General features: G+C 43.6%; 1 protein-coding gene across 1 annotated transcript in view; it reads right to left on the bottom strand.

Annotated features, from left to right (window-relative positions):
- Positions 1–298: 298 nt before the first annotated feature.
- LOC142283211 (uncharacterized) overlaps positions 299–24680 on the bottom strand; it is an 89865-nt gene continuing 65483 nt past the window's right edge. Inside the window, exons 7-9 of the mRNA XM_075333095.1 lie at positions 20044–20093; positions 5214–5330; positions 299–1552 (exon numbers count right to left, since the gene is read on the bottom strand). Coding sequence (XP_075189210.1) covers positions 1019–1552; positions 5214–5330; positions 20044–20093 — 701 coding nt within the window. The 3' untranslated portion in view covers positions 299–1018. The remainder of the gene's footprint in view (positions 1553–5213; positions 5331–20043; positions 20094–24680) is intronic.

Genomic DNA, 24680 nt, shown 5'->3' with positions numbered 1-24680 from the left:
ACATTTTTCTATGTTATGTGGTCTCCCATCTGTGACTTTGGGTCTTTCTACTTTTCTGTTATATCACTTGTAAAGGAATAATAAGTAGGGATGAGCAGACGTGAGGATATTCGGGTTCACTGGGTTCTGCTGAATTGTAGTTAAAAGTTTGGTTCAGTACCTGAAGTTGACCCAAACTTGACCCCAAGCGACATAGAAGTCAATGGGGACCCAAACGTTTGTGCTGCAAAATGGATTCATAATGCCATGTCAGTTTTTCAAAATAATGAATATAATAAATAAAAACAACTATTCTCCAATTGCACTTTTTTTGGAATTTCACCGCATTTTCCAGCAGAGTGAATGGTGTTGTTCAAAAATAAAACCCGTCCCACAAAATACAAGCCCTCATATGTCTATATTGAAATAAAATAAAAAAAGTATGGCTATTGGGCTCTTAGAAGAAGGGGAGGAATAAACAAAAACGAAAGATGGAAAATCTCTCTGAGCTGCAGGGGTTAAGGAGGTCTGAAAGATGCCCAATAGGGTTTAGGTCTTGATTTATTATGATGCTGGAATATTTCCATGTGGCCCAGGTTCTGAAGGGTGAGGATCATGCTCTGCTTCAGTATGTCAAAATACATGTTGGCATTCATTATTCCTTCAATGATCTGTAGCTCCCCAAAGTTGGCAGGACTCATGCAGCCCCAAACCATGAAACTCCCACCACCATGCTTGACTGTAGGTAGCACACACTTGTCTTTGTACTCCTACATTGGTAGCCACCACACATGCTTGACACCATCTGAAGCAAATAAGTTTATTTTAGTGTCATCAGACAGATTTATACTCATTGCTCTCTACAACTGCCAGTGAATTATTCTTATATTTGTAAAATGATGTATTGTAGTTATTTAGGTACAAAATCAGATGTGCTAATACAAATTATGCCCCTCAGTTTATATACATTATTAGGAAACAAGTAGTATACACTGTATATGCTGCTCTTTTCACACACTTTCATTTTTTGACAAAGCCACTACATATTGAAATCCTGCAGTTGTTCTGTGGAATATTGTAAAGGGGGCACATGAGATGTTTGCCCTATATTTAAAGAATTCATGTTATACACTTTTAGAGCCATTGATTTGATCTTGTATTTAAAAGTGGATGGACATTTAATAAGTCCAAATATCTGGTCGAAAACCACCTTTGAACAGGTGTCAGTACAGGATAGGATTCCAGTTACTGCTACCACCACTTGTCCATGCCTGGAGTTCACACATTTGAATCTTTTGCTGTCGAGCGTTGGTGTAAATATTAGTTTATCCTTTTGTGTCATTTCTAGTAGTTTTGAGCTTACACATTCATCTCCGGTGTATTGTTCTTTGGAATTAACATAAACAATTGAAAATATTGCATCATTCCAAAACATGTGGGGATGATCCCAAGCAAGTCTTTCCTCTCCGTGAGCGGAGTTCTGAGAGTTCAGTAGAGGAAAGAACCATTGACAAAATTCTTGTCCAAGTTTATGACAGTCAAACTGAACAAGTTTCTTCTCTGTTTTACACACCTACAAAAAAAGGATTTTTAGATTAGTTCAAAAGAATAACAAGTCTGGATTTGGTGCTCGATCAGGACCATTTGGATTGTCTCACAATGATCTGGAAACACATCTGTAATTTGGGGAGTGAAGCTTCAACTTTGCATCACTGTGCAATTGGTACTCTGTGATATGTCTGCAGACCCTATTTCCTTATCCTGTCCATTAGGATGTGAAAATGCAGTGCTTATTCAATCCAGGATCTTGATCATTGTCTAAAAGAATTTAATTGCCCATGTTAATAAAAGTATACAAAAGTGAGCTGCGTAATGTCCATGCAGCAGCCTAATCTGAAGACAGCATGCTGTAAGGGATAAAACATAGAATTCAGGGATGCCTGTTTTGTCAATGTCCGATCTGTTGTTTATTCACTATGTTTGTTTTAACAGCAGGACTTCTCATTGCTAGGACCACAATGTCATGCACAGGGCAGTCCCACACGCTCCCTCCTCTGATGCACATCTCACTGTCAATACCCAATCTCTATATAGAGCCTGCTGTTAGCAAGACAGCTCTCTCAGCTCTGCTACATGCTTAATCTAAAAATTCTGATTGTGTCAGACTCAGAACGTCTGTACCCAGTAATCTAAGTGATGCATCGCTGGAATCAGGGTCTCTTTGCCTACATTAGGCTATATGCACACATGCTGCCTTTTTTGTCTCAATTTTTGGTGCAGTTTTATTATCAGAAAGTTCTGACTTTTAGCTTCCCAGCAAAGTCTATGAGAATTCAGGTTTGCTGTGCGCACGTTGCAGCTTTTTGTCTGCAGTTTATTTGTCACAAACGTCTGGCAAAAAAATGCAGCATGTTCATTCTTTTGCGTTTTGTCCCTATGTTTCTCACTAGTGATCGGAGGATTTGCAGAACACTCTCCCGCCAACTTGGGGGTTGACGAGGGATTGATCCCAGATATCTGGCCGGATGCCAATCCCTAGGGGACCAGAATCCGGTGGAAAGTGGATAGGAGTAAGTGCTTCATACTCACCGATCACTGGCGTGGCTGTCACACTGCTCCCGTGGCCTCTCATTCTTCTTTCGGGACTGCTCATTAAATATTCACTGCTTCCCCCACCAACTGGTGTCTGTGATTGGTTGCAGTCAGACCCGCCCCCACGCTGAGTGACAGCTGTCTCTATCGTACAGTAAAGTAAATAAATATTTTTTTAAAGAAAAGTGTGCGGGCCACCCCAATTTTGATACCCAGCCAAGATAAAGCCCCACAGCTGGGGGCTGGTATTCTCAGGCTGGGGAGACCCACATTATGAGCAGTCCCCAGCCTAATAACATCAGCCTTAGATGAAACAACCCCAGCACTTTACCCGGCTCTTCCCAATTGCCCTGGTGCGGTGGCAATCAGGGTAATAAGGAGTTAATGGAAGCCTATAGCTGCCACTAAGTTCTAGGTTAGTGATGGCAGACTCCCAATTACTAATCTGGAAGTGAAATTAAATAAACACAAACACCCAAAAAATCCTTTATTTGAAATAAAAGACAAAAAAGCCACCCTCTTTCACCACTTTATTAACCCTGCAAACACCCCTCCAGGTCCGACATAATCCACGCAAGGTCCGACGACGCTTCCTGCACTGCTACATCTGACAATCACAGCAAACACAAGAAAACATGACTGCCTACTGTGAGGTTCAGTGTGACTGAAGTGAGCTGAGTGATCAAGGGTGACGTCACTCAGGTGAGTCCTCCACCTGCGGCTCACTTCAGTCGCAGCCTGATTTGCGCTTACAGAGTGAGAACGTGACCGCATCGCTGATCGCGCTGCTCACTTCAGTCACTCAGGTGATTTGCTATCACAGGTGAAGGACATGAAATCCCATTTTCCCATAGACTTTGCTTGAAAATCTAAATTTTTGCATTAAAACACTGCAGTTGAAAACGCTGCGTAAACGCAAGTAAAAACGCAAAGTGCGCACATAGCCTAAGACCTATTTCGGCATGGTCCATGAGAGGATAATAATGTTAGAGTGTGAGACATTCCATCCTTGCTGCTTACCGCAAGTGACCGATGGAGCCTTGTACTGAGAACACGGCTCCATGGGTTGTAGTAACACTCGGTCAGCACTAGGCATGGCATGTCTCACAAATGTCAGAAATTCCATGCCTGCCACTGATCGCGAGTGACTTATGGAGCATCGCTCTCAGACTGAGGCTCCATATCCTTTAATGGACATAATGGGACATTACACCATTGGATTAACTCAGAAATTTGAAGAATTTTTTAAGTTAATAAACTGGTGAATGAGGGAGTGTGGGGAATCTTTATTCAAATAAACTATTTTTTCCTGTGTGTGTGCATTTTTTTAATTTTACACTTAACGGGTTACTAATGGGTGTGTCTGGTAGATGCCTGTCCATTACTAAGTCCTGGGCTTGATACCAGCTGTCAATTTACAGCTGACATCAACCCCAAAATATTACCCCAATTGCCCCTGGACAGGGGCAATCGGGAAGAGCTAGAGCAAAGCACCAGGATTGGTGCATCTAATGGATGCGCCACTTCTGGTGCAGCTGTGAGCTGCTATTTTTAGGCTGGGAAGGGCTAAAAAAACATGGGCCATCTGAGCCTGATAATACCAGCTGGCCACTGTCTGCTTTACCTTGGCTGGCTATCAAGAATTGGGGGGACCCCATGCTGTTTTTCTAAATTATTTATTAGTTAAAGTATACAAACACCCATTAGTGCCCCATGATTGGCACTAAAGGGTGCAAGTGTATAACATGTAGGGTTGACTTACTTTGCTTTGGTCATCTTTTAGAGGACAGTGAGTGCTGAGCATCATGGTTCTAGGTAATATATATACGTGATGACATGATGTGGCCATCCAGTGACGGTCATGCCAGTACTTGGCATGGTTGTGATGTAAATAGTAGCAATCTGTAATAGAATGGAACTGACACTAACTGGAGCCAACCACTGCCCATCACAAGTTTGGTCTCATGCTATAATTATACTGACCTGGACAATCATGATGTCAGGTCATTTTTACAAAATAATGTTCACCTTAAAAACAATTCCTAAAAAGGAGTGACAGAATTGAGAGGGGTTTTCATAATTTTAATGTAGTTGGAATATATTTCTGTTTTCCAGTACAAGGTGGTAAAATAGATGGTATCATTCAAGAGTAGCACTTATCCCACAAAAGCTTGCCCTTATATGTCTATGTCAGAAAAATAAAAATTCTTGACAGAATGGAAGGAAAAAAATGGCAATGAAAAAATGGAAATTAACCATCTCAGGAAGGGGTTAAATATCTAGAGATGAGATTAGTCTGGGTCCGCCCTAATCGGCTTATCTTAAGGATACTTGCAGTGACAATAACAATGCAATAGACCTGCCAATCACCTGCTGTGGCACTAGGAAAAGCTGGCAGAGAGGCAGGATGGACTAGATCCTATCCGAGGCAATGGTTCCAGGCAGGATCTTTAAAGTGTATTTTTCCTGAAACAATGTAGCGTTTCAGAGAAAGACATAAGATATATGAATCAGTTGACAAGTTTCCATTAAAAAAAAAAAAAAAGCAGTAGACATGCAATCATATGAAACGTTGGCTACAAAGCCAGTATAAGAAATACGGTACTAAATATTTTAACTATTAAATAGCTGTGAAAACTCACCTGAAAGTGGGAAAATGATTCATTTTTTTGGGCAAAGGATCTTCCAGGAAAGGAATTGTCATATTCATTGACATTTTGTGTCATGTTTGAGCTACAAGACTCATGATATGGTGCGTCCTGTGAATATTAAGACAAATCAAACATATTTCAGTTTTGTTCATTGTATGTTTTTGGTAATCTTCCACTTACAGTAACTGGATAAAGGTTTGTTAAAGATGTCCACCAATACTGGACAACCCTTGTCTGGACCAGCATGTTTACACCAGTAAGGCTAGTTTCACACTTGCGTTGAACGGCATCCGTTGCATTGCATTGTGTGACGGATGCAACGGATGCGTTGCATATAATGGCACAACGGATCGCACAAAACAACGGAAAGCTTTTTTTTTTCTTCTTTACAGTTTTACCGGCAGGAGACTATTGTGAACGATCAGCTGATCACCCGGTGGCCGGGCGCTCAGCTGATCGCTCTCAAAAGCCGGCTGCTGGGCGCTCAGCTGAGCGCTCTCACATGCCGGCTGCCGGGTGCTCAGCTGAACGTTTGGCCAGCGAGAGACAAAATAAAGTTTATGTGATTTAAAAAAAAAAAAAAAAATCCTACGGATTGCGCTGCTCAAAAAAAGTTACATGCTGTGTTCCTTCCGCCCAACGCAGTGTCAAAATAACGATGCTGCGTCGTCCAGCGGATGCAACGCTGACACTTGCGTTACAGTGTGTCGTCCATACAAGTCTATGGAGAATAGCGCAGTGCATTATCGGACTGCGCTATTCTCCATAGTGACGGACTTCGCTGAACGCAAGTGGGAAAGTAGCCTAAAATAACACTTATAATCCCCTCCATCCCAGCAATGTTGACACTCTCTCTTCTGATGCTGTCATCACATTGTTCTGTCGTGTGAGCCATGTGCCCAATCAGTGTTTGGGTTCCCTCTCCGCCCCTTCGAATGTATTAAACATAAAGAGAAAGTGAGCAGCCAGCTGCAGCCCTGACTTTCTCTGGTTGTTTGATTCATCCAAAGGCAGGGAGAGTGATTGCTGTTTGGGCGCAGGGTTCGTGTGATGCAACAATGTGACATTCGCGTCAAAAGAGCGAGTGCTGACATTGCTGGACTGGAGTCGGCACGGTAGTTGATTATAGATGTTTTTTACTGGTGCAAACATGCTGATTGAGAAGGGGTTGTCACAGTAGATGACAATGTCTTTAATGAACAATGTATTACTTGTAAAGGGCACTTTACACCCAGTGACATCACTAGCGATGTCGCTGGTGAAAGCACCCGCCCCCGTCGGTTGTGCGTCACAGGCAAATTGCTCCCCATGGCGCACAACATCACTAGGACCCGTCACACGGACTTACCTGCCTAGCAACGTTGCTGTGGCCGGCGAACCGCCTCCTTTCTAAGGGGGCAGTTCGTGCGGCGTCACAGCGACGTTACACGGCAGGCGTCCAATAGAAGCGGAGGGGCGGAGAGCAGCCGAATGAAAGTGAGGTCCATCTCGTTGCTGCAGGACACAGGTAAGGTGTTGTTCCTCGTTCTTGAGGTGTCACACGTAGCGATGTGTGCTGCCTCAGGAACGAGGAACAACCTGCGTCCTGCAACAGCAACGATATTTGGGATTAAAACGACGTGTCAACGATCAACGATTAGGTGAGTAATTTTGATCGTTAGCGATCATTCGTACGTTTCACACTCAACGACGTCGCTAATGAGGCCGGATGTGCGTCACGAATTCCGTGACCCCAACAACATCTCGTTAGCGATGTCATTGCGTGTAAAGCCCCCTTAACACCACAAAAGTTTCACAGGGCAGCAGCGTATTATGATGGTCAGGGCCATGAAGTCAAGGTTCTTACGGCTTCAGCGATGATGTGTTGATACACATAATCACTATGGCCTATGACAAGCTACAGTTGTCACATGTTAACATGACAAGTCATTGCTGGAGACCCTTAAGATTGGTAAGATAAGTATATTTTTTATTTTAGACTATTATCCAGACTGGCAGATTTTGCAGTAAATTCACAGGTAATCTGCAGAAAAATCTGTTCCCATATGATTTCATTTCATCTTTACTTCTCTTTTGAAGTCAGTTAGAAAGCCCACAACAAATCCTTGATTTTTGAAAAACATAAATTGAAATGATTCATATGAAAAAAAAAAATAGCATTGTAGGTCAATATTCATTGAGAGAGATTGATAAATAACGTGTATGAAATTTGTTTAAACGGAACCTGTCAGGCCCCATATGCCTTGTAACCTACAAGCAGGATGATGTGTGGCCTAGAAACCCCTTCCTGCTCATCCCTCTGTTGTAATATTGTGTAAAATGAATTTATAAAAAAAAAACATTTTATACCTTACGTGTTTCCTTTGTAAATGAGCAATGGGACTAGTCTCCAGGGCGCTGCTTCGCCCCATCTAGTTTGCCCTTTTTCTATTGTATCACGCCCTTGTGGGCGTAATATCATGGATTTACATGAGTGACGTCACAGCCAGCTCCTAGAAATCCCGCTTCTCATTTGCACAACATTCTTAGCCAGGTGAACGCTTGTCGGCTTCACAAGCACACTGCGCATAATCTGAAGGCTCCTGCACTTCCGACCAGGCGCAGAGCGTGTCTAAAGCCAGAAAGCAAACACCCAGCTAAGAAGGCTGTGCGAATGAGAAGCGCACACACAGGATTTCCAGGAGCTGACGATGACGTCGCTCATGTAAAGATGGCAAACTAGACGTGGCGAAGCGTCGCCCTGGAGACTAGTCCCTCTGCTTATTTACATAGGGAACACATAAGTTATAAAACTTTTTTTATAAATTCATTTTACACAATATTACAACACAGGGATAGGTAGGAAGGGTTTTTTAGGCCACACATCACCCTGCTTGTAGGTTACAAGGCATATGGGAGCTGACAGGTTCCCTTTAAATCTCATTCATATGCCTGCTATTCTGCTTTTTTTCCAGTGTCCAAATCAGCTTGGCAAACCCACAACATTTCTGTCCTGTTCTGTGTAAAAAGTGTTAAATCAAATGAATAACTTCTACTTCTCCATGACCAACAAGATAATTAATAAATTATTAATTGGTTTTCAACTTAAAGGCTATGTATACATTTATACATTTTCTTTTATTGCCCATTTGCTTACTAAAATACAACGTTAAGCAACTTTCCAAATAGTCCTCATTAGCCATTTTCTACTATTTTGCATTTAAAGAGGATTTTTTATCAGTTTGAGCATGTCTGACCATCATGGAATGGTGGCTACAGAGTTGAATAAAAATAGCTTTTATTTTTTCATTTCTCCTCTTTATTGCAGATGTGACGCCCTGGACTAGCCAGATAGTCAGAAATAGCGCCCCACATAACACCTGTCCCTCACAAGGTAACACCAGCCAACCACATTAAACCCTAGTCACCTCCCTCAGGGTTTGGTGGACACACCAGGGGGCAGAGCCAGGTGGTTGGCCATGCCCACCAAGGAGTTCACAGGTCCTGAGGCAAGAAAACACAAACAGATTAGTTTTGAAGTTCAAGTCTGAAGGCAGGCCTGTGCCAAGGTCTGCAACACTGTGACAGGTGTCCGGGTTGGAGCCCGGGCACCTTTGGCTAGGAGGCATACGGTGACCTCAGCCTGCAGGAGTCGGGAAGATGGCTAGGTGGAACCGTGGTGGTAATTAACCCGATGTGTACCCTGGCTAGGAGTGCAGGGAGCAGGGAGCCAGCACTGGCAGCGTGAGAGCGGCGGTGCTAGTAACTAATGTAAATATCGGGTAACCAAGGAAAGGGCTTCTTGGTTACCCGATGTTTACCTTGGTTACAGCTGTGACGTTGCACCTTGCAACATAGGGGGTTACTCGCTCAGCATGAGGGCTTCAGGTAGACATAGGAGGCACAGTTTCTTAAGATCACAGCCTGCTTTATTCCACTCCATAAAGCACCGCGCTGGTACGGACATCACATGGCATGTACAGGCAGGAAAACAGGTACATTCCCAAACCTCAGCCCTTCAGGTTATGTTCAGTCCACAAGTCGCTGCAGAGCCTTCTCAGATGCTGTTTCCTTACCTCCACCCATCAATACACCCAGCTACTTCCTCCAGCACAGGAACTTCAGTGCAGGGCCCTGAGTGTGTCCAGAGGCCTGACTTTCATTCCTGGGACCACACCCCGAGGTGGAGATATGGTGAACAGCCGTCCCACCTATCTCATTAGCTGTCCACAACAGAGCCGGCCCAGGTAACACACCTTAACCCTCTCAGCATAGTACCAGTGATTATATCACATATCCTCCCCCTCTGCCCAAAGCCGGAGGGTTTTGGCACCTTGACATAGCGGACAAGAGCACCCGCTCCGTCCGCCCCGGACTACAGCCATTGACGTACCGTCCGTCACAGTCACCGGACCCTCCCCAGCGAACTCTCTCATACGCCCCCTGGTCAGTCCCAGCTCTCCAAGGCTGCCACCCACGGTCAGTGTAGGAGAGAGTCTCTCTCCCAGTCGATACTACCGTTCTGTCTAACCCTGAGCTATCCCGACCACTAGAGGGGTCACTATCGAGGGGCCTCAGCGGTGAACTGCCAGAAGAGGCGCCATATCCAGGCCCTCCGCAGGGTCTGTGTATAAATTTATCGTGGGCTCTTCTACCCGGGCATCGTCGTCTGTTTCTCGGATTGTGCACTCTCTTGTCAACGACATTGGCTAACGACCCATCGCTACTTTCATTCAGTCCTTTGGATTGTGTCTCACAGGACTGAGACCGTTCAGAGTCTGTGCTATAGCCCGATGAATACCTGGGTCCTCTATTACCCTGGCTCCTTTTACCATTGGACTTGCTTTTGCCCTCTGAAGCAACACTTTCATCGAGCGGGCCACCTTTCTCTTCGGGGCCATAGCCCCTATATGGTCGCCAAACTACACCAACTTGGCGAAGTTGGTTTGCAATCTTCCGTCTTTCTCGATTCAATTGTTTTAACTCTTCCAGGTATCCCAAACGGTAGTCTAGGAGGGCTCGTAGATCTTCAACACATCCAGTTGTGCCCACAATGGTACATGGAACCATACCGACTTCACAGGGCCTCCTGGCTTCGTTATGAATATCAATTCTTAATGTCGTCACACCGGTCTTATCAACCATCTCCTGCATGGCTCTTCCATATCGTCCAATAAGCCTCATAACCATCTCTTTGGGCACTTGAATGATCTCTTCCACAAACTCCAATAACCGGCGAGCTGTCTTCACCGCTTCTGCAGTTGTCCCATAGATACGAAATGTTCCACTGTCTTTATCTAAATGCACAGCTGTGACACCTGGAACCTTCCTGGCTTGCTTAATATTATTTCTTAGTGCTCTCAATGCCAGTCCAATTAATGCTTTCTTCACAACCACCACTTCTTGAAAGCCTGCGGTCAGCTGCGCCAAGCGTCTGGTGTCTTCATCCTTCTTTGCAGTGATGAGCCACTTCGTACGAAGACACCGTAGGTGCATGTCACTCAGGATTGCCACTCGCTTCTTTGTGGCATCACTGAAAGAGCACACCACCAACTGATTAGTCTCTGCGGCAAAGTACACTTTACAGGCCCCTACTGCCTTCTGGAATCTCTCATGCACCTTCTCACTGGCACAGGCTTCTCTTAAGTCTTCCGGCACGTCTATCCGGTACTTGAAGACTGGTCTGCTTCCTTCAGTGTCAAGGACACTAGACTGTTTCTCAGGTCTCTTGCCTTCCTCCATATTCTCCGCCAAAGGCTTCACCTGTTGAGTTACACACGCCTCATGTTCCGTCCCGGCCTCAGAGCCTTCGGGTTTCAGGCTCTTAGCTGAGCCAATCTTCTTGTCTGCGATCTTGGTCTTACCCACTGAGTCAGTCAGGCTCTCAGCTTCTGATGAGACCTCACGTCCAGACTTCACCTCTTCCTCAGAGGCTCTTTCCGCTTTTACAGCACCTGCTGTGTCTTGGGACTTCACTGCATTCCCTCCACCTTCCCCTTGGGTCTCTGCAGTGTCACCCTCTGCCTTCTCTTGGGAGTTTACAGCATCGCCTTCTACCAGGGTGTTACGCCCTTCAGCACTGCACTCTGTTCTTCTTAGAACCTTGGCCCCATTTTCAACATTCATCACTTCACCACTGGGTAGCTTACCGGTCTGCTCACCATGACCTTTGGGGATTTGTACTCCACCAACACTGCCCTGGATTCCTTCTCCTATATTATTCTGTAGGATGTCATCTCGTACAGCGCTATCATCCAACAGACCTCCAGCTTTATGCATGGAAATTATAGGAGACACCGCCATTACTTCTTTGGTCGGTTCCTTCCCTGCAATTTCACCCTGCTGATTTTTGTCGTGACAATGTGTCAGTTCAGTCTTTGATTCCTCTTTCTTTTGTAGGATATCACTGTCAGACTCTACCGTAGCAGTTGCTACTGGCAACGTGTTTTCATTACCCAGGTATTTCACTTTCTCTGCACCCTCAGGCGACATACACTGTGCCACCTCTCGGCGCTTATTACGTCTTCGGCGTCGGGAGGAAGTTTTCCCCTTCTCACACTTCTGTACCTCACTGTACTTGCTTGTCACCTTTCTGGAGTCAGTGTCTTTACTGGAGTCATTGTCACTCCCCCTGGTGTCCTGGACTAACACGTCCCCACTTAACCAGATGTCGGCCCCCTTTTCTGGAGCTACTATAACTGTAGTGGTCACACTGTCAATTCCTTTTGGAGACGTCATGGTCACCCCTAACTCTTGACAGTCCTTATGTGGAGGTACCATCTCCTCATTGCACCCCAATATCCCACAGGGAATCTGTATAACCTCATACGGAAAAGAGGCTTTCTTAGGCGAGGGCCGACTCATTCCTGTGCAATCGGTCCCGGCCTCTGTCTTCCATAAATCCTGAAAGAGCTCAAAGTCCCGTCCTATGATAACTGGATATAACAGATCTGGCGCTACACCCACATCAGGGCGTCCCAAACGTTTGGCCGTTTGAATCATCACCCTGGCCAGAGGATAGACTTTAGTGGTCCCATGCACACAACTTCCTTCTATCGTCCTACCCACCATCACATGGAGATCAGGCATGGGTCTAACTAAGGTCAACCGGCTCCCCGGGTCTAACAGACCAGACACACGTAGCCCATTCAAGTCCATGGAGCACTTCTGTGGCCTCATACTGGATGGATAGCCTATACCGCAGGTAGGACATATGTAAGGCGAACCCCATTGCCCCTTGCTATAGTCTACCTGTTTGGCTTGTAAATGCTCCACCCCCTTGTGGGTCACCATCGCTTTCTGAGGCTCCGCCCCCTGATGGGTAACTACCCCGTTCCGGGACTCCGCCCCCTTTTGGGAAACCACCCCTTTTTGGGACTCCGCCCCCTTTTGGGCAACCACCCCTTTTTGGGACTCCGCCCCCTTTTGGGCAACCACCTCGTTCTGGGACTCCGCTCCCTTTTGGGCAACCACCCCTTTTTGGGACTCCGCCCCCTTTTGGGCAACCACCCCTTTTTGGGACTCCGCCCCCTTTTGGGGTTTCCATGCAACATCCTTAGCCCCCAGTTCACACCGTTCGCCCTTATCTCCCTGGGCACCCAGTGTCCATACCGGCCCCCGAAGGGAACGCTCAAACTGGTCCATGGCTGCCACATCACTGCACAGTGACAGCTCCTGCTGTCCCTGCACCAGGAACTGGTACAGCTCCTCCACAACGTCTGCAGGGACCATTCCCTCTTTTTGGCTTTTAGCCCCCACTGCTGTCACTGGACCTCCAGGCACATGCTGTTGGTGCTGCTGGCTCTGCAGCAGCTGGTTCAGGAGCTCCTCCATGCTGCAACGAAAAGAGGAACAGGAGGGGCGCTCCAATGGGTAATACCCGGTGGTCAAAGACAGGGGGGGGGGGGTTAGAGAACCACTAACCTTTCCGGGTTGTACTGCCCGTACAACCAGGATCTCCAGCCTGTGGTGTATCACTGCTCACCAAGCAGGGCCTTGCAATTCCGGCTGGCCTGGAACCTCCAGTCGCTGGACTCTCGCCACTGCAGCACGGGTCCCCAACGACCTGCTGATTCACCACCAGGTGCTTGAGAGCGCTGTCACTGTTCGTGGACCCGCCGATCCACCGCAAACCGCGTCAAAAATTTTTCGTGGACCCGCCGATCCACCGCAAGCAGTCCGTATCCACAGAAATATGTCCTAGGCCGTTGCCCCTAGCAACCAGGCTGCGTTGCCCCTAGCAACCAGACCGCATGCCCGCATTCTCCACACCATATGTGACGTTGCACCTTGCAACATAGGGGGTTACTCGCTCAGCATGAGGGCTTCAGGTAGACATAGGAGGCACAGTTTCTTAAGATCACAGCCTGCTTTATTCCACTCCATAAAGCACCGCGCTGGTACGGACATCACATGGCATGTACAGGCAGGAAAACAGGTACATTCCCAAACCTCAGCCCTTCAGGTTATGTTCAGTCCACAAGTCGCTGCAGAGCCTTCTCAGATGCTGTTTCCTTACCTCCACCCATCAATACACCCAGCTACTTCCTCCAGCACAGGAACTTCAGTGCAGGGCCCTGAGTGTGTCCAGAGGCCTGACTTTCATTCCTGGGACCACACCCCGAGGTGGAGATATGGTGAACAGCCGTCCCACCTATCTCATTAGCTGTCCACAACAGAGCCGGCCCAGGTAACACACCTTAACCCTCTCAGCATAGTACCAGTGATTATATCACACAGCTTACTGCAGGATGCCAGACGCCGGCTCCCTGCTCCCTGCTCGCTTCAGTTTGTCGCTCTCTCGCTGTCACACACAGCGATGTGTGCTTCACAGCAGGAGAGCAACGAGCAAAAAATGAAGCAGGACATTCAGCAACGAGCGGCGACCTCACAGCAGGGGCCAGGTCATTGCTGGATGTCACACACAGTGACAGCGACGGGACCTCGCTGCCACGTCACAGAAAATGGTGACGTAGCAGCGACGTCGTTGTCGCCGTCGCTGTGTGTGACACCACCTTTAGTATTAACATACAGCTCTGTATTGAGATCAAACTAGCTGTCATTACATGACTCACATAGGAGAGAGCTTGCTTTAACCTTTTGAGGGGTCATGTTCTTTTTTTCCCTGGTATGTTGCTGCCATCTTATGATTTGTCAAGATCATGCAAGAGATATCTTTGCAATGGAGAAGAAATATAAAAAAATATCATTTACATTTTACTCAGCTCTGTAGGCACTTTTCATGATGTGATCATTTTAAAATGATCAAATTCCTGAAAGATCCTCTAAGTACTTTACCAAGTGCAGTGCTTTTGCAAAAATATAACAAATCTATTAGCTCTACTGCTCAGATCTGACTCCTTCTCTAATTACCCTTTCCTCATTTTCTCAGTGTTAAGGCAGGCAGCAGGTTTAACATATATATGAAGAATAGACATGGGAAAAAGGCATACGCAAGAAAGAGCAAAAAAAAAAACATGCTACAAAAAAGGAGAAAAGCACTGCAAAAATAATTAAGTGCAGTATAGAAGCCAGAGGAGTAACAGAAGAGGGACACGCAGGGCATTTGCAGGTGCAGCCAGCAGGGAGCGCCATCTAGAGGCTTGATGCAGCAGTCTGAAGTGTCTCCCCAGTAGCTGTGTTTTGCCGTCCCCTGTAGTGGGATTCAGATGTTCTCTGAGCCAGCTGTCAAGCTGACAGCTGGCTAAGAGCAAGTGTAGCACGCCGACTCTCAGCAATCAAATTGTACTCGCATCTTTCAGGTGCAAGTAGAATTGAAGCCCTGTCTGTCAGCACTTCTGAGTCAGAGCGATATCAGCAGCATGATCAAAACATCTGATAACAGTGCTGAGGTCACTCGCCGGTACTGCATAGGTGAGAAGATCACTTATTGGTGTGGTGAGCACTCCAATGGAGCTGAAGACACCGAAGATTTATTTTAATAGAGGGAAGTAGTAGAATTTGAGTAGACAGTATAGGGAGTTGGGGTGGGGGTCGGGAATGGGTGCAGATATACTAATAAGGGGAGGGGGATGTAAGAAGAGCTAGTATCTAAGGTGAGGGGAGGGAATGAGGGGAGGAACAGTATAGGGAGCGAGTGGGGGGATGTAAGAGGAAATACTATGATGAGCAAAGTGGGAATGTATGAAGAAACAGTATGGAGAGAAAGGGAAATAAAGTAAGAGGAAACAGTATTGAGGGGGGGGGAATGGGGGAATTTATGAGGAAACAATTTGGGCAGTAGAGTAGGAATAGATGCAGACATGAGGAAACAATATGGGGAGCATGGGAGGAGAATGGGTTGGACATGTTATGGGGAGCAAGGAGGGTAATGTATGAGGACACTGTATTGAGAGCAAAGGGAGGGGCAATGCATGTGTTAACAATATGGTAAAGGGGATTTATGAGGAGATAGTATGGAAGGTGATGGGGGATGTGTGAGGAAGCAATAAGGTAACCTAGGTTGATGGGGAATGTGTGAAGAGATAGTATGGGGAGTGAGGTGGGAATGTATGAGGAAACATTATGGTGAGCAAGGGGGGTGGAATGGGGATGGACATTGTATGAAGAACAAGGGGGGAATATGTGAGGAAACAGAATGAAAAGGGGGAATTAATTTGTAAACAGTATAGGGAGGGGGACGATGAAGAAACAGTATGGAAAAACAAGAACAATATGTGGGGAAACAGCATGGTGAGCAATAGGGAATGGGTATGGAGATAGTATGATGAGCAAGGGGGGATTTATGAGGAAATAGTATGGTTACTGAGGGGGGAATGTGTATGGACAAAGTATGGGGGACAATGGGGAATTTGTGAGGAAATAGTATGAGGAGCAAAGGTGGTTATTGGATATGGAATCAGTATGGGGAGCGAGAGTAATGTATGAGGAGACAGTATGGAAAGTAAGAGGGTAAATATGTGAGGCGACAGTATAGATAGTGTGGAGGATGTGTGTGTGGAGACAGTATGATTGAGGGGAAAATGTATGAGAATATTGAGGGGAATGCTGTGAGGAGTCAGAATGGGCTGGAAAAAAGTAGGAGGGGGCACAAAATAGAGACTGGGTAGTGTAGGGACGGTATAAAGAAGGAGTAGCATGTGGCCACAGTGTGAGGGCACAGTAAGGAAGGGACAGTATGCCAAGCAGAAGGAGTGTAATAAAACTGGGCAGTATAGGGTTGACACAGTATGAGAAGACAATGCGAAGAGGGAACCCAGTATGGGAAAGAGCAGGCAGTGTGGGGGCATGTACCATAAGCAGGACCTTGTGTGGGTCATATTTTGTGCAGGGAGCACAGTGAGAGTGAATTATATATTCAGAAGTACAGCATATGGCAAATATCTTTATTCAGGAGCATTATAATGAAACTATTATTTTTAAGCTCATTGTGCCGTGATGTGTAACAGAAGACCAAAAAGGATGGAAGGCTGCAGAGAGGAGCTGTGAATGTGAAAAGTCATCATGGGATCTAGACAAGAAAAAGAAAACACAGAGAACAACTCCAATCAGAGAAGATATCACCAATTATTTACCTGAAGGTAAATGTTTATTTGTGATACTGACTAATTCTCATCAGTACTGTGGTTCCTGTATGGTCCGCAGTCCGATGATGACTTGTAATAACAATTCCCAGTATCTCCTTACCATTGTTAAGGACATACTGGCAGTTGTAGGTTTATGTAGTACAAATGTATCTGGGTCTGACCTGACATTACAATTGATGTACCATGAACTGATAGTGGGTCTGGTGCTGAATCATGGTCGAATGGTGGTCACAGTGATGTATTCATGTACTGATGGTGGTTCAGGTCATGTATACATGTAGTGATGATGGTTCTGGTAATTTATTCATGAACTAATGGGGATTCTGGTAATGTATTAATGTACTGATAGTAATTCTGGTGATTTAACAATTTAATTATGGTGGTTCTGGTGATGTATTCATGTACTAATAATAGTTCTGGTTATGTATTTCTGTACTGATGGTGGTTATAGTGATGTATTATTGTACTAAGAATGGTTCTGGTCATATATTCATGTACTGATGATGGTTCAATCACATATTTCTGTACTGCTGGTGGTTCTGGTGAAATATTTACAGTATTTACAGTCATATGAAAAAGTTTGGGCACCCCTATTAATGTTAACCTTTTTTCTTTATAACAATTTGGGTTTTTGCAACAGCTATTTCAGTTTCATATATCTAATAACTGATGGACTGAGTAATATTTCTGGATTGAAATGAGGTTTATTGTACTAACAGAAAATGTGCAATCTGCATTTAAACTAAATTTGACAGGTGCATAAGTATGGGCACCTCAACATAAAAGTGACATTAATATTTTCTAGATCCTTGTTTTGCAAAAATCACAGCCTCTAGTCGCTTTCTGTAGCTTTTAATAAGTTCCTGGATCCTGGATGAAGGTATTTTTGACCATTCCTGTTTACAAAAGAATTCCAGTTCAGTTAAGTTTGATGGTCGCCGAGCATGGACAGCTCACTTCAAATCATCCCACAGATTTTCAATTATATTCAGGTCTGGGGACTGGGATGGCCATTCCAGAACATTGGAATTGTTCCTCTGCATGAATGCAGATTTGGATCGGTGTTTTGGATCATTGTCTTGCTGAAATATTCATCCCCTGCGTAACTTCAACTTCATCACTGATTCTTGCACATTATTGTGAAGAATCTGCTGATACTGAGTTGAATCCATGCGACCATCAACTTTAACAAGATTCCCGGTGCCGGCATTGGCCACACAGCCCCAAAGCATGATGGAACCTCCACCAAATTTTACTGAGGGTAGCAAGTGCTTTTCTTGGAATGCCGTGTTTTTTTGCCTCCATGCAGAACGCCTTTTTGTATGACCAAACAACTCAATCTTTGTTTCATCAGTCCACAGGACCGTCTTCCAAAATGTAACTGGCTTGTCCAAATGTGCTTTTGCATACCTCAGGCAACTCTGTTTGTGGCGTGCTTGCAGAAATGGCTTCTTTCGCATCACTCTCCCATACAGCTTCTCCTTGTGCAATGTGCGCTGTATTGTTGACCGATGCACATTGACACCCTCTGCAGCAAGATGATGCTGCAGGTCTTTGGAGGTGGTCTGTGGATTGTCCTTGACTGTTCTCACCATTCTTCTTCTCTGCTTTTCTGATATTTTTCTTGGCCTGCCACTTCTGGGCTTAACAAGAACTGTACCTGTGTTCTTCCATTTCCTTACTATGTTCCTCACAGTGGAAACTGACAGTTTAAATCTCTGAGACAACTTTTTGTATCCTTCCCCTGAACAACTATGTTGAATAATCTTTGTTTTCAGATCATTTGAGAGTTGTTTTGAGGAGCCCATGATGCCACTCTTCATAGGAGATTCAAATAGGAGAACAACTTGCAAGTGGCCACCTTAAATACCTTTTCTCATGATTGGATACACCTGCCTATGAAGTTCAAAGCTCAATGAGGTTACAAAACCAATTTAGTGCTTCAGTAAGTCAGTAAAAAGTAGTTAGGAGTGTTGAAAACAAGAAATTGATAAGGGTGCCATTACTTTTGCACTGGTCAAATTTAGTTTAAATGCAGATTGCACATTTTCTGTTAGTACAATAAACCTCATTTCATTCAGAAATATTACTGAGTCCATCATATTTATTAGATATATGAAACTGAAATAGCTGTTGCAAAAACCCAAATTGTTATAAAGAAAAAAGGTTAACATTAATAGGGGTGCCCAAACTTTTTCATATGACTGTATGTACTAATGAGAGTTGTGATTCTGTGATTCTGTACTGAAGGGGATTCTGGTAATGTAATCTCGTAATGGTAATGGTTCTGATCGTGTACACATGTAAAAATCCATAACTTGTAAGATTACATGATACATCACCATGTTATTAAAGTGCTGTGCCAGCTGAGAAATTAAGGGTTACTATAAATTGCATATGTGGACTCTCATGATCAACTCTTGCCACCTTCATGGGAGAATCCTAAAAGTGTGCAGTGTGCACGCTGTGAGAATTCAGAAGTCTGCAGTCACCTAGACTGCAGACATTCATCACAAACCTAGACAATCCCTTTAATTATATAATTAAACACTGTAGCATACACAATCCTAACAGCATGGAATATAGTCAATGTCAGGATTCTGCTCTGCTTGCTGGTTCCAGCAGTCATCACATGACCACTCATATGTGATTTTCATACTTATGGTCACAAGACTACTAACTTTCTCTCAATGAAGCAGGGACTTTCATTTCCCGATGAACATCGAGAAAATTAGTAAGAGCAGCTCATCGGCACATGAGTGTAACTGTGTAAATCTCATAGGACAACTACTCACACTACTTGAGGATAGAAGGGAATAAACTAAATTCTTGCCCTAGGTGCTGGAAAATCTAGATCCATCTCTATACCTGTACTGATTTATGAGCTGATGAAGTCAGGGGCACCAAGAATGCACACAAGAGAAAAAGTATGAAATTTGTCTGCAAACGTCATAGCAAGGGGTGTGACGATGAATGAAAGAATGAAGATTTCAGACAGAAATGTGCAAATTTATTAACTAAAGCTAATTACTAACATACTGTAAAACATTTTTTCACGTCAAATTTATCCATAAGTTTTAATGATGTTTAAGTTAATTACAAAATAATGTACCTAAATCTTCTAGGAAATTACAAACATTGATGATTTATGTTATAAGAATAGAATAGGCTATACATGTTTGGGATTCTACTTTGATTGATGACATTTATTGCACCCTCTTAGCGTATGTTGTATCATATTGTATACCTCGTGCACTGAGCATAGAAAGCATATTTAGAAATTAAATAAATATCACCTTTATATCCACATTTAGATGATCATCATGATTAGGCTGCTCTCTTTGACCTAAAACATAAGAACTGGTATATCAAGCTCTGTTATTGAGCGACTGAACCACTGAAAAGCTAAAAAGACACAAAAAACAGGTTCTTCCATAATGCTGTACATGGCATAATGTTTCGGTAACACATTGTGACATACAAAGAAACTGCAGCCAAGCTCTCATTGTTTACAAGATACCAAGATACATTAGATAGAAACCTTGATTATACATGTTTAAAGGTCATTAGGATTCCAGTCCATACACTGGTTCAGAAATCCAAAGTATGAACTTAGAGATGACCATTGTTATACCTTATAATATTCTATATTATATTCTATTCTTATACCTACAAAGTGTAGTGCCTATTTATATATGTATATCCAACAATATTAATAGAAAGTTGAGTGGAAGAAAAAGTGTGGTAGAAAAAGATGCACAAGCAACCAGGAAAACTGCAACTATGATGGGATTGTTAAGAAAAGGCCATTCAAAAATTGGGGGGAGATTCACATGGAGTGTACTGCTGCTGGAGTCAGTGCTTCAAGAGCCACCACACACAGACGTATCCAGGACATGGGCTACAACCATCGCATTCCTTGTGTCAAGCCACTCATGACCAAGAGACAACACCAGAAGCGTCTTACGTGGGCAAGGAGAAAAAGAACTGGACTGTTCTCAGTGGTCCAAGGTGTTGTTTTTCGAGTGATATAAATTTTCCATTTCATTTGGAAATCAATGAAACCAGGGTTTGGAGGAAGAGTGGAGCAGCCACAATCCAAGCTGCTTGAGGTCTAGTGTGAAGTTTCCACAATCAGTGATGGTTTGGGGACCCATGTCATCTGCTCGTGTAGCTCCACTGTATTTTATCAAAACCAAAGTCAGTGCAGCCGTCTACCAGGTAATTTTAGAGCACTTCATGCTTCCCTCTGCCAACAAGCTTTTAGGAGATGGAAATTTAATTTTCCAGCAGGACTTGGCACCTGTCCACACTGCCAAAAGTACCAATACCTGGTTTACTAACCACAGTATCACTGTGCTTGAGTAGGCAGCAAACTCACCTGACCTCAACCCCATAGAGAATCTGGGGTATAGTCAAGAGGAAGATGAGAGACACCAGACCCAATAATGCAGAGAAGCTGAAGATTGCTATAAAAGTAACCTGGACTTCCATAACACCTCAGCAGTGCCACAGGCTGATCGCCTCCATGCCACGCCACATTGATTAAGTAATTCATGCAAAAGGAGCCCCAACCAAGTATTGATGCATTTACTGTACATACTTTTAAGTAGGCGCCAACATTTCTGAGTTTAAAATCATTTTTATAGTTGGTCTTATATAATATTCTAATTCTCTGAGATAATGATATTTGGGTTTCCATTTTCATTGGCCGTAAGCCATAATCATCAACATTAACAGAAATAAACACTTGGAATAGATTCCTCTGTGTGTAATTACTCTATATAATATATGCATTTCACTTTCTTGAATTGAATTACTGAAATAAATTAACTTTTTCACTATATCTAATTAATTGATATATACACAGTATGTATATATATATATATATATATATATATATATATATATAAATATATATATATATATATATATATATATATATATATATATATATATATATATATATATATATATAAATTTTATATATATATATATATATATATATATATATATAAATTTTATATATATATATATATATATATATATATATATATATATTGTGAGATGCCAAGGGGAGAAGTACTAGAGAACAGGTATGTTTCCCCTCGGTTCATTTCATATGCCTCCACGTACTGATTGTGGAGCAGTCAGCCCATACAAATGGGCTGGGAAAAGTTGGGAAAGTCAGATCTGGCTCAGCAATAAGTTAGCCACTGAAGCCTGTTTATTTCAGTGTAATTTTGGGTTCAGTTTTTCCTGGAGTAATCAGTAGGAATGGCAGTGAGACTGGTTGCTCCCTTCTCCACATTCAATCCAGGTTTTGATTCCTCACTGGATCAGCTGAAATAATCAGGAGGCATTCAGTACAAAGAGACTGCTGAGGAGAGCAGTACAGGCTCATGGCTGCTGGTGTTGAGACTCCATACCTCCGCTTGCTGTGCTGAGGAATAGAGATGAGAGAGCCTATAAAGGCTCGAGTTTGAGCTGGTTCGTCGAATAGAGGCTCCGTTCGAGTTCAGTTCGACAAGCCGTTTGACGAACCTCTCGAGACCCATTGAAACCAATGGCAGGCAAACACAAACAAATAAAAAAACATTATAAATATACACATACAGTTAATAAACATTGCCATTACACTTACAGGTCCCCGCGATGCGTCCTGCACTCTGTCTCCTGCCGCTTTTCCTTCCGATAATCGCTGCGTCCTCCCGGTAACCAGCACTGATGATAGGACCTTCCGTGACATCAAAAAAGCATGTGACCAGTCACGTGTCTATTATCTCATTGGCTACAGACTGGTCACATGGCTAGACATCATTGCTAGGTCCTGTCATTGCATCTCTCCGGTACGCGGTGATCGTTCCAGTATGTCCATGTACCGGCGAAATGCTCTGGCACATGGTCGGCTTCCCCCTTCTGCTTCCCCTTTCCGTTATTCACCGGCTGCCACAGCCGGTCAATAACGGAGATCACCGCTGCTATAGCAACCCACCTGTCAGCGGTGATGTCACCGCTTACAGCCTACAGACTCTGCTCACTGACTGAGTGATATAGACTGCACGGGGAGCAGCAGCGTCCTTCCTCCCATGCAGCGCTGTCTGATGTAGCAGAGCTGCATGGGTTGAAGGAGAAAGAAGACAGAAAACCATGGATCGTGGAGGGCTGACAGGGAGTAATAAACATGGAGTCTCTAAGTGTGTCTGTGTATTTATTTCTATTTAAGTATTTTTTCTATGTGTGGTGTCTTTTTTTTAACCCTTTGTTGGAGATTCCTTAATGGCCGGGTAAAACTTGCCTGACATTAAGAATCTCTGGCTTAATACTAGCTAGTAAAATTCATGAAATAATTAAAAAAAACGGCTTCCCTATTTTTTTAGTTCCCAGCCGGGTACAAATAGGCAGCTGGGGATTGGGGGCAGCTACCTGCCTGCTGTACCTGGCTAGCATACAAAAATATGGCGAAGCCCACGTAATTTTTTTGGTGGGCAAAAAACTCCTGCATACAGTCCTGGATGGATGTAGAAAGAGGTTTTTTGCCCAGCTCACCTGTGTGATGGAAGCCAGTAATCCTGGGCTGTGCACGGAGAAGAGGTTTGGAGAGCCAGTCCATGTGCATTGAAATTGGTTGAAGGATTTCACCAGCACAAAACTCCAGGCATTTTGTTCTTTAAAATAAAAATTCCTTTATTTTCTTATCATTAAAAAGTCCATGCTATGGTGGTCAAGCCCATGTCAGAGAGGACGCGTTTCGAACATCCAGTTCTTATTCAGTCTCTAAACCATCTAGTCACAGAACTGTTTAAAAAGGGCTGAACCCAAACATGTGATCAAATGCAAGGAGAGAGCAAGACAATTACAAAAACATTAACCCCTTGAGTTATATCACTCCATATAATGCTTATAACACTTATATATATACAAAGTTTTTTTAGCCAGATTAATATGCAAACATTAATTCATTTCTTTTATTTAAACCTTTCGGAAATCTTGTGCCCATTAAAAACATCCATTTTATTTCTCTCTGAAAAAGGATATCTTTCAAATTTCCACCTCTTCTAGGTAGTTGAATTTTTTCAATGGCATTGACTTTCATGCCTGTTAAATTACCTGCATGTGCGTCGCGAAAATGTTGAGACGCTCCTGATAATTTTCTGGTGGTAGCATTATTAACATCATAAATGTGTTCAGATATCCTCTTTCTGAGAGAACGACAAGTGCTGCCTATATATTGTAACTGGCAAATAGTACACGATATTAAATAAACCACATGGTCTGAACTGCAGTTTATAAGTGACATTATTTTATACGTTTTTTTATCTGTAAATAAAGAAAATTCCTTCACATTTGACATATAACCGCATAGTCCACACGATCTGTGGCCACATTTGAAAGAGCCTGTGCTGGGTAACCAATTGCCAGTGTTTTTTTCTTTTTTAGTGGAACCGCACCTATTCATATGATCACTAGGTGATAACATGGATCCCAATGTAATGTTCCTTTTTGAAACAAATTTAACTCCATTTTTTAAGATTTTGTGTAATGTGTCATCTGTAGATAAAATGGGTAAATATTTTTTAACAATTTTAATTACATCATAATAATTTTTACTGTATGTTGTTGAAAAGACAACTGACAATTCTTTCTGGGGATTACCTCTGGTTTTATTCATGTCCAAATATTGTGACCTACTCACTTTGATTGCCTTGGTTTTGGCTTTCTGGAGATTTGTCATTTTATACCCTCTTGCCAAAAACCTTTTTTCAATAGTGCTGCATTCTGCCTCAAAACCATTTTGGGTGTTGCAACATCTCCTAGCACGGACATATTCACCTGTAGGGATGTTGTTTATAACATGCTTTGGATGGCAACTTCCCGCATGTAATAATGAGTTGCCTGATATGGGTTTTCTATAAAGACTACAATTAATTTC

Source organism: Anomaloglossus baeobatrachus, chromosome 2 (assembly GCF_048569485.1).
Source record: "Anomaloglossus baeobatrachus isolate aAnoBae1 chromosome 2, aAnoBae1.hap1, whole genome shotgun sequence".
NCBI lineage: Eukaryota > Metazoa > Chordata > Amphibia > Anura > Aromobatidae > Anomaloglossus > Anomaloglossus baeobatrachus.
The sequence above is the reverse complement of the archived record's forward strand: the minus strand, read 5'-3'. Positions and strand labels throughout refer to the sequence as shown.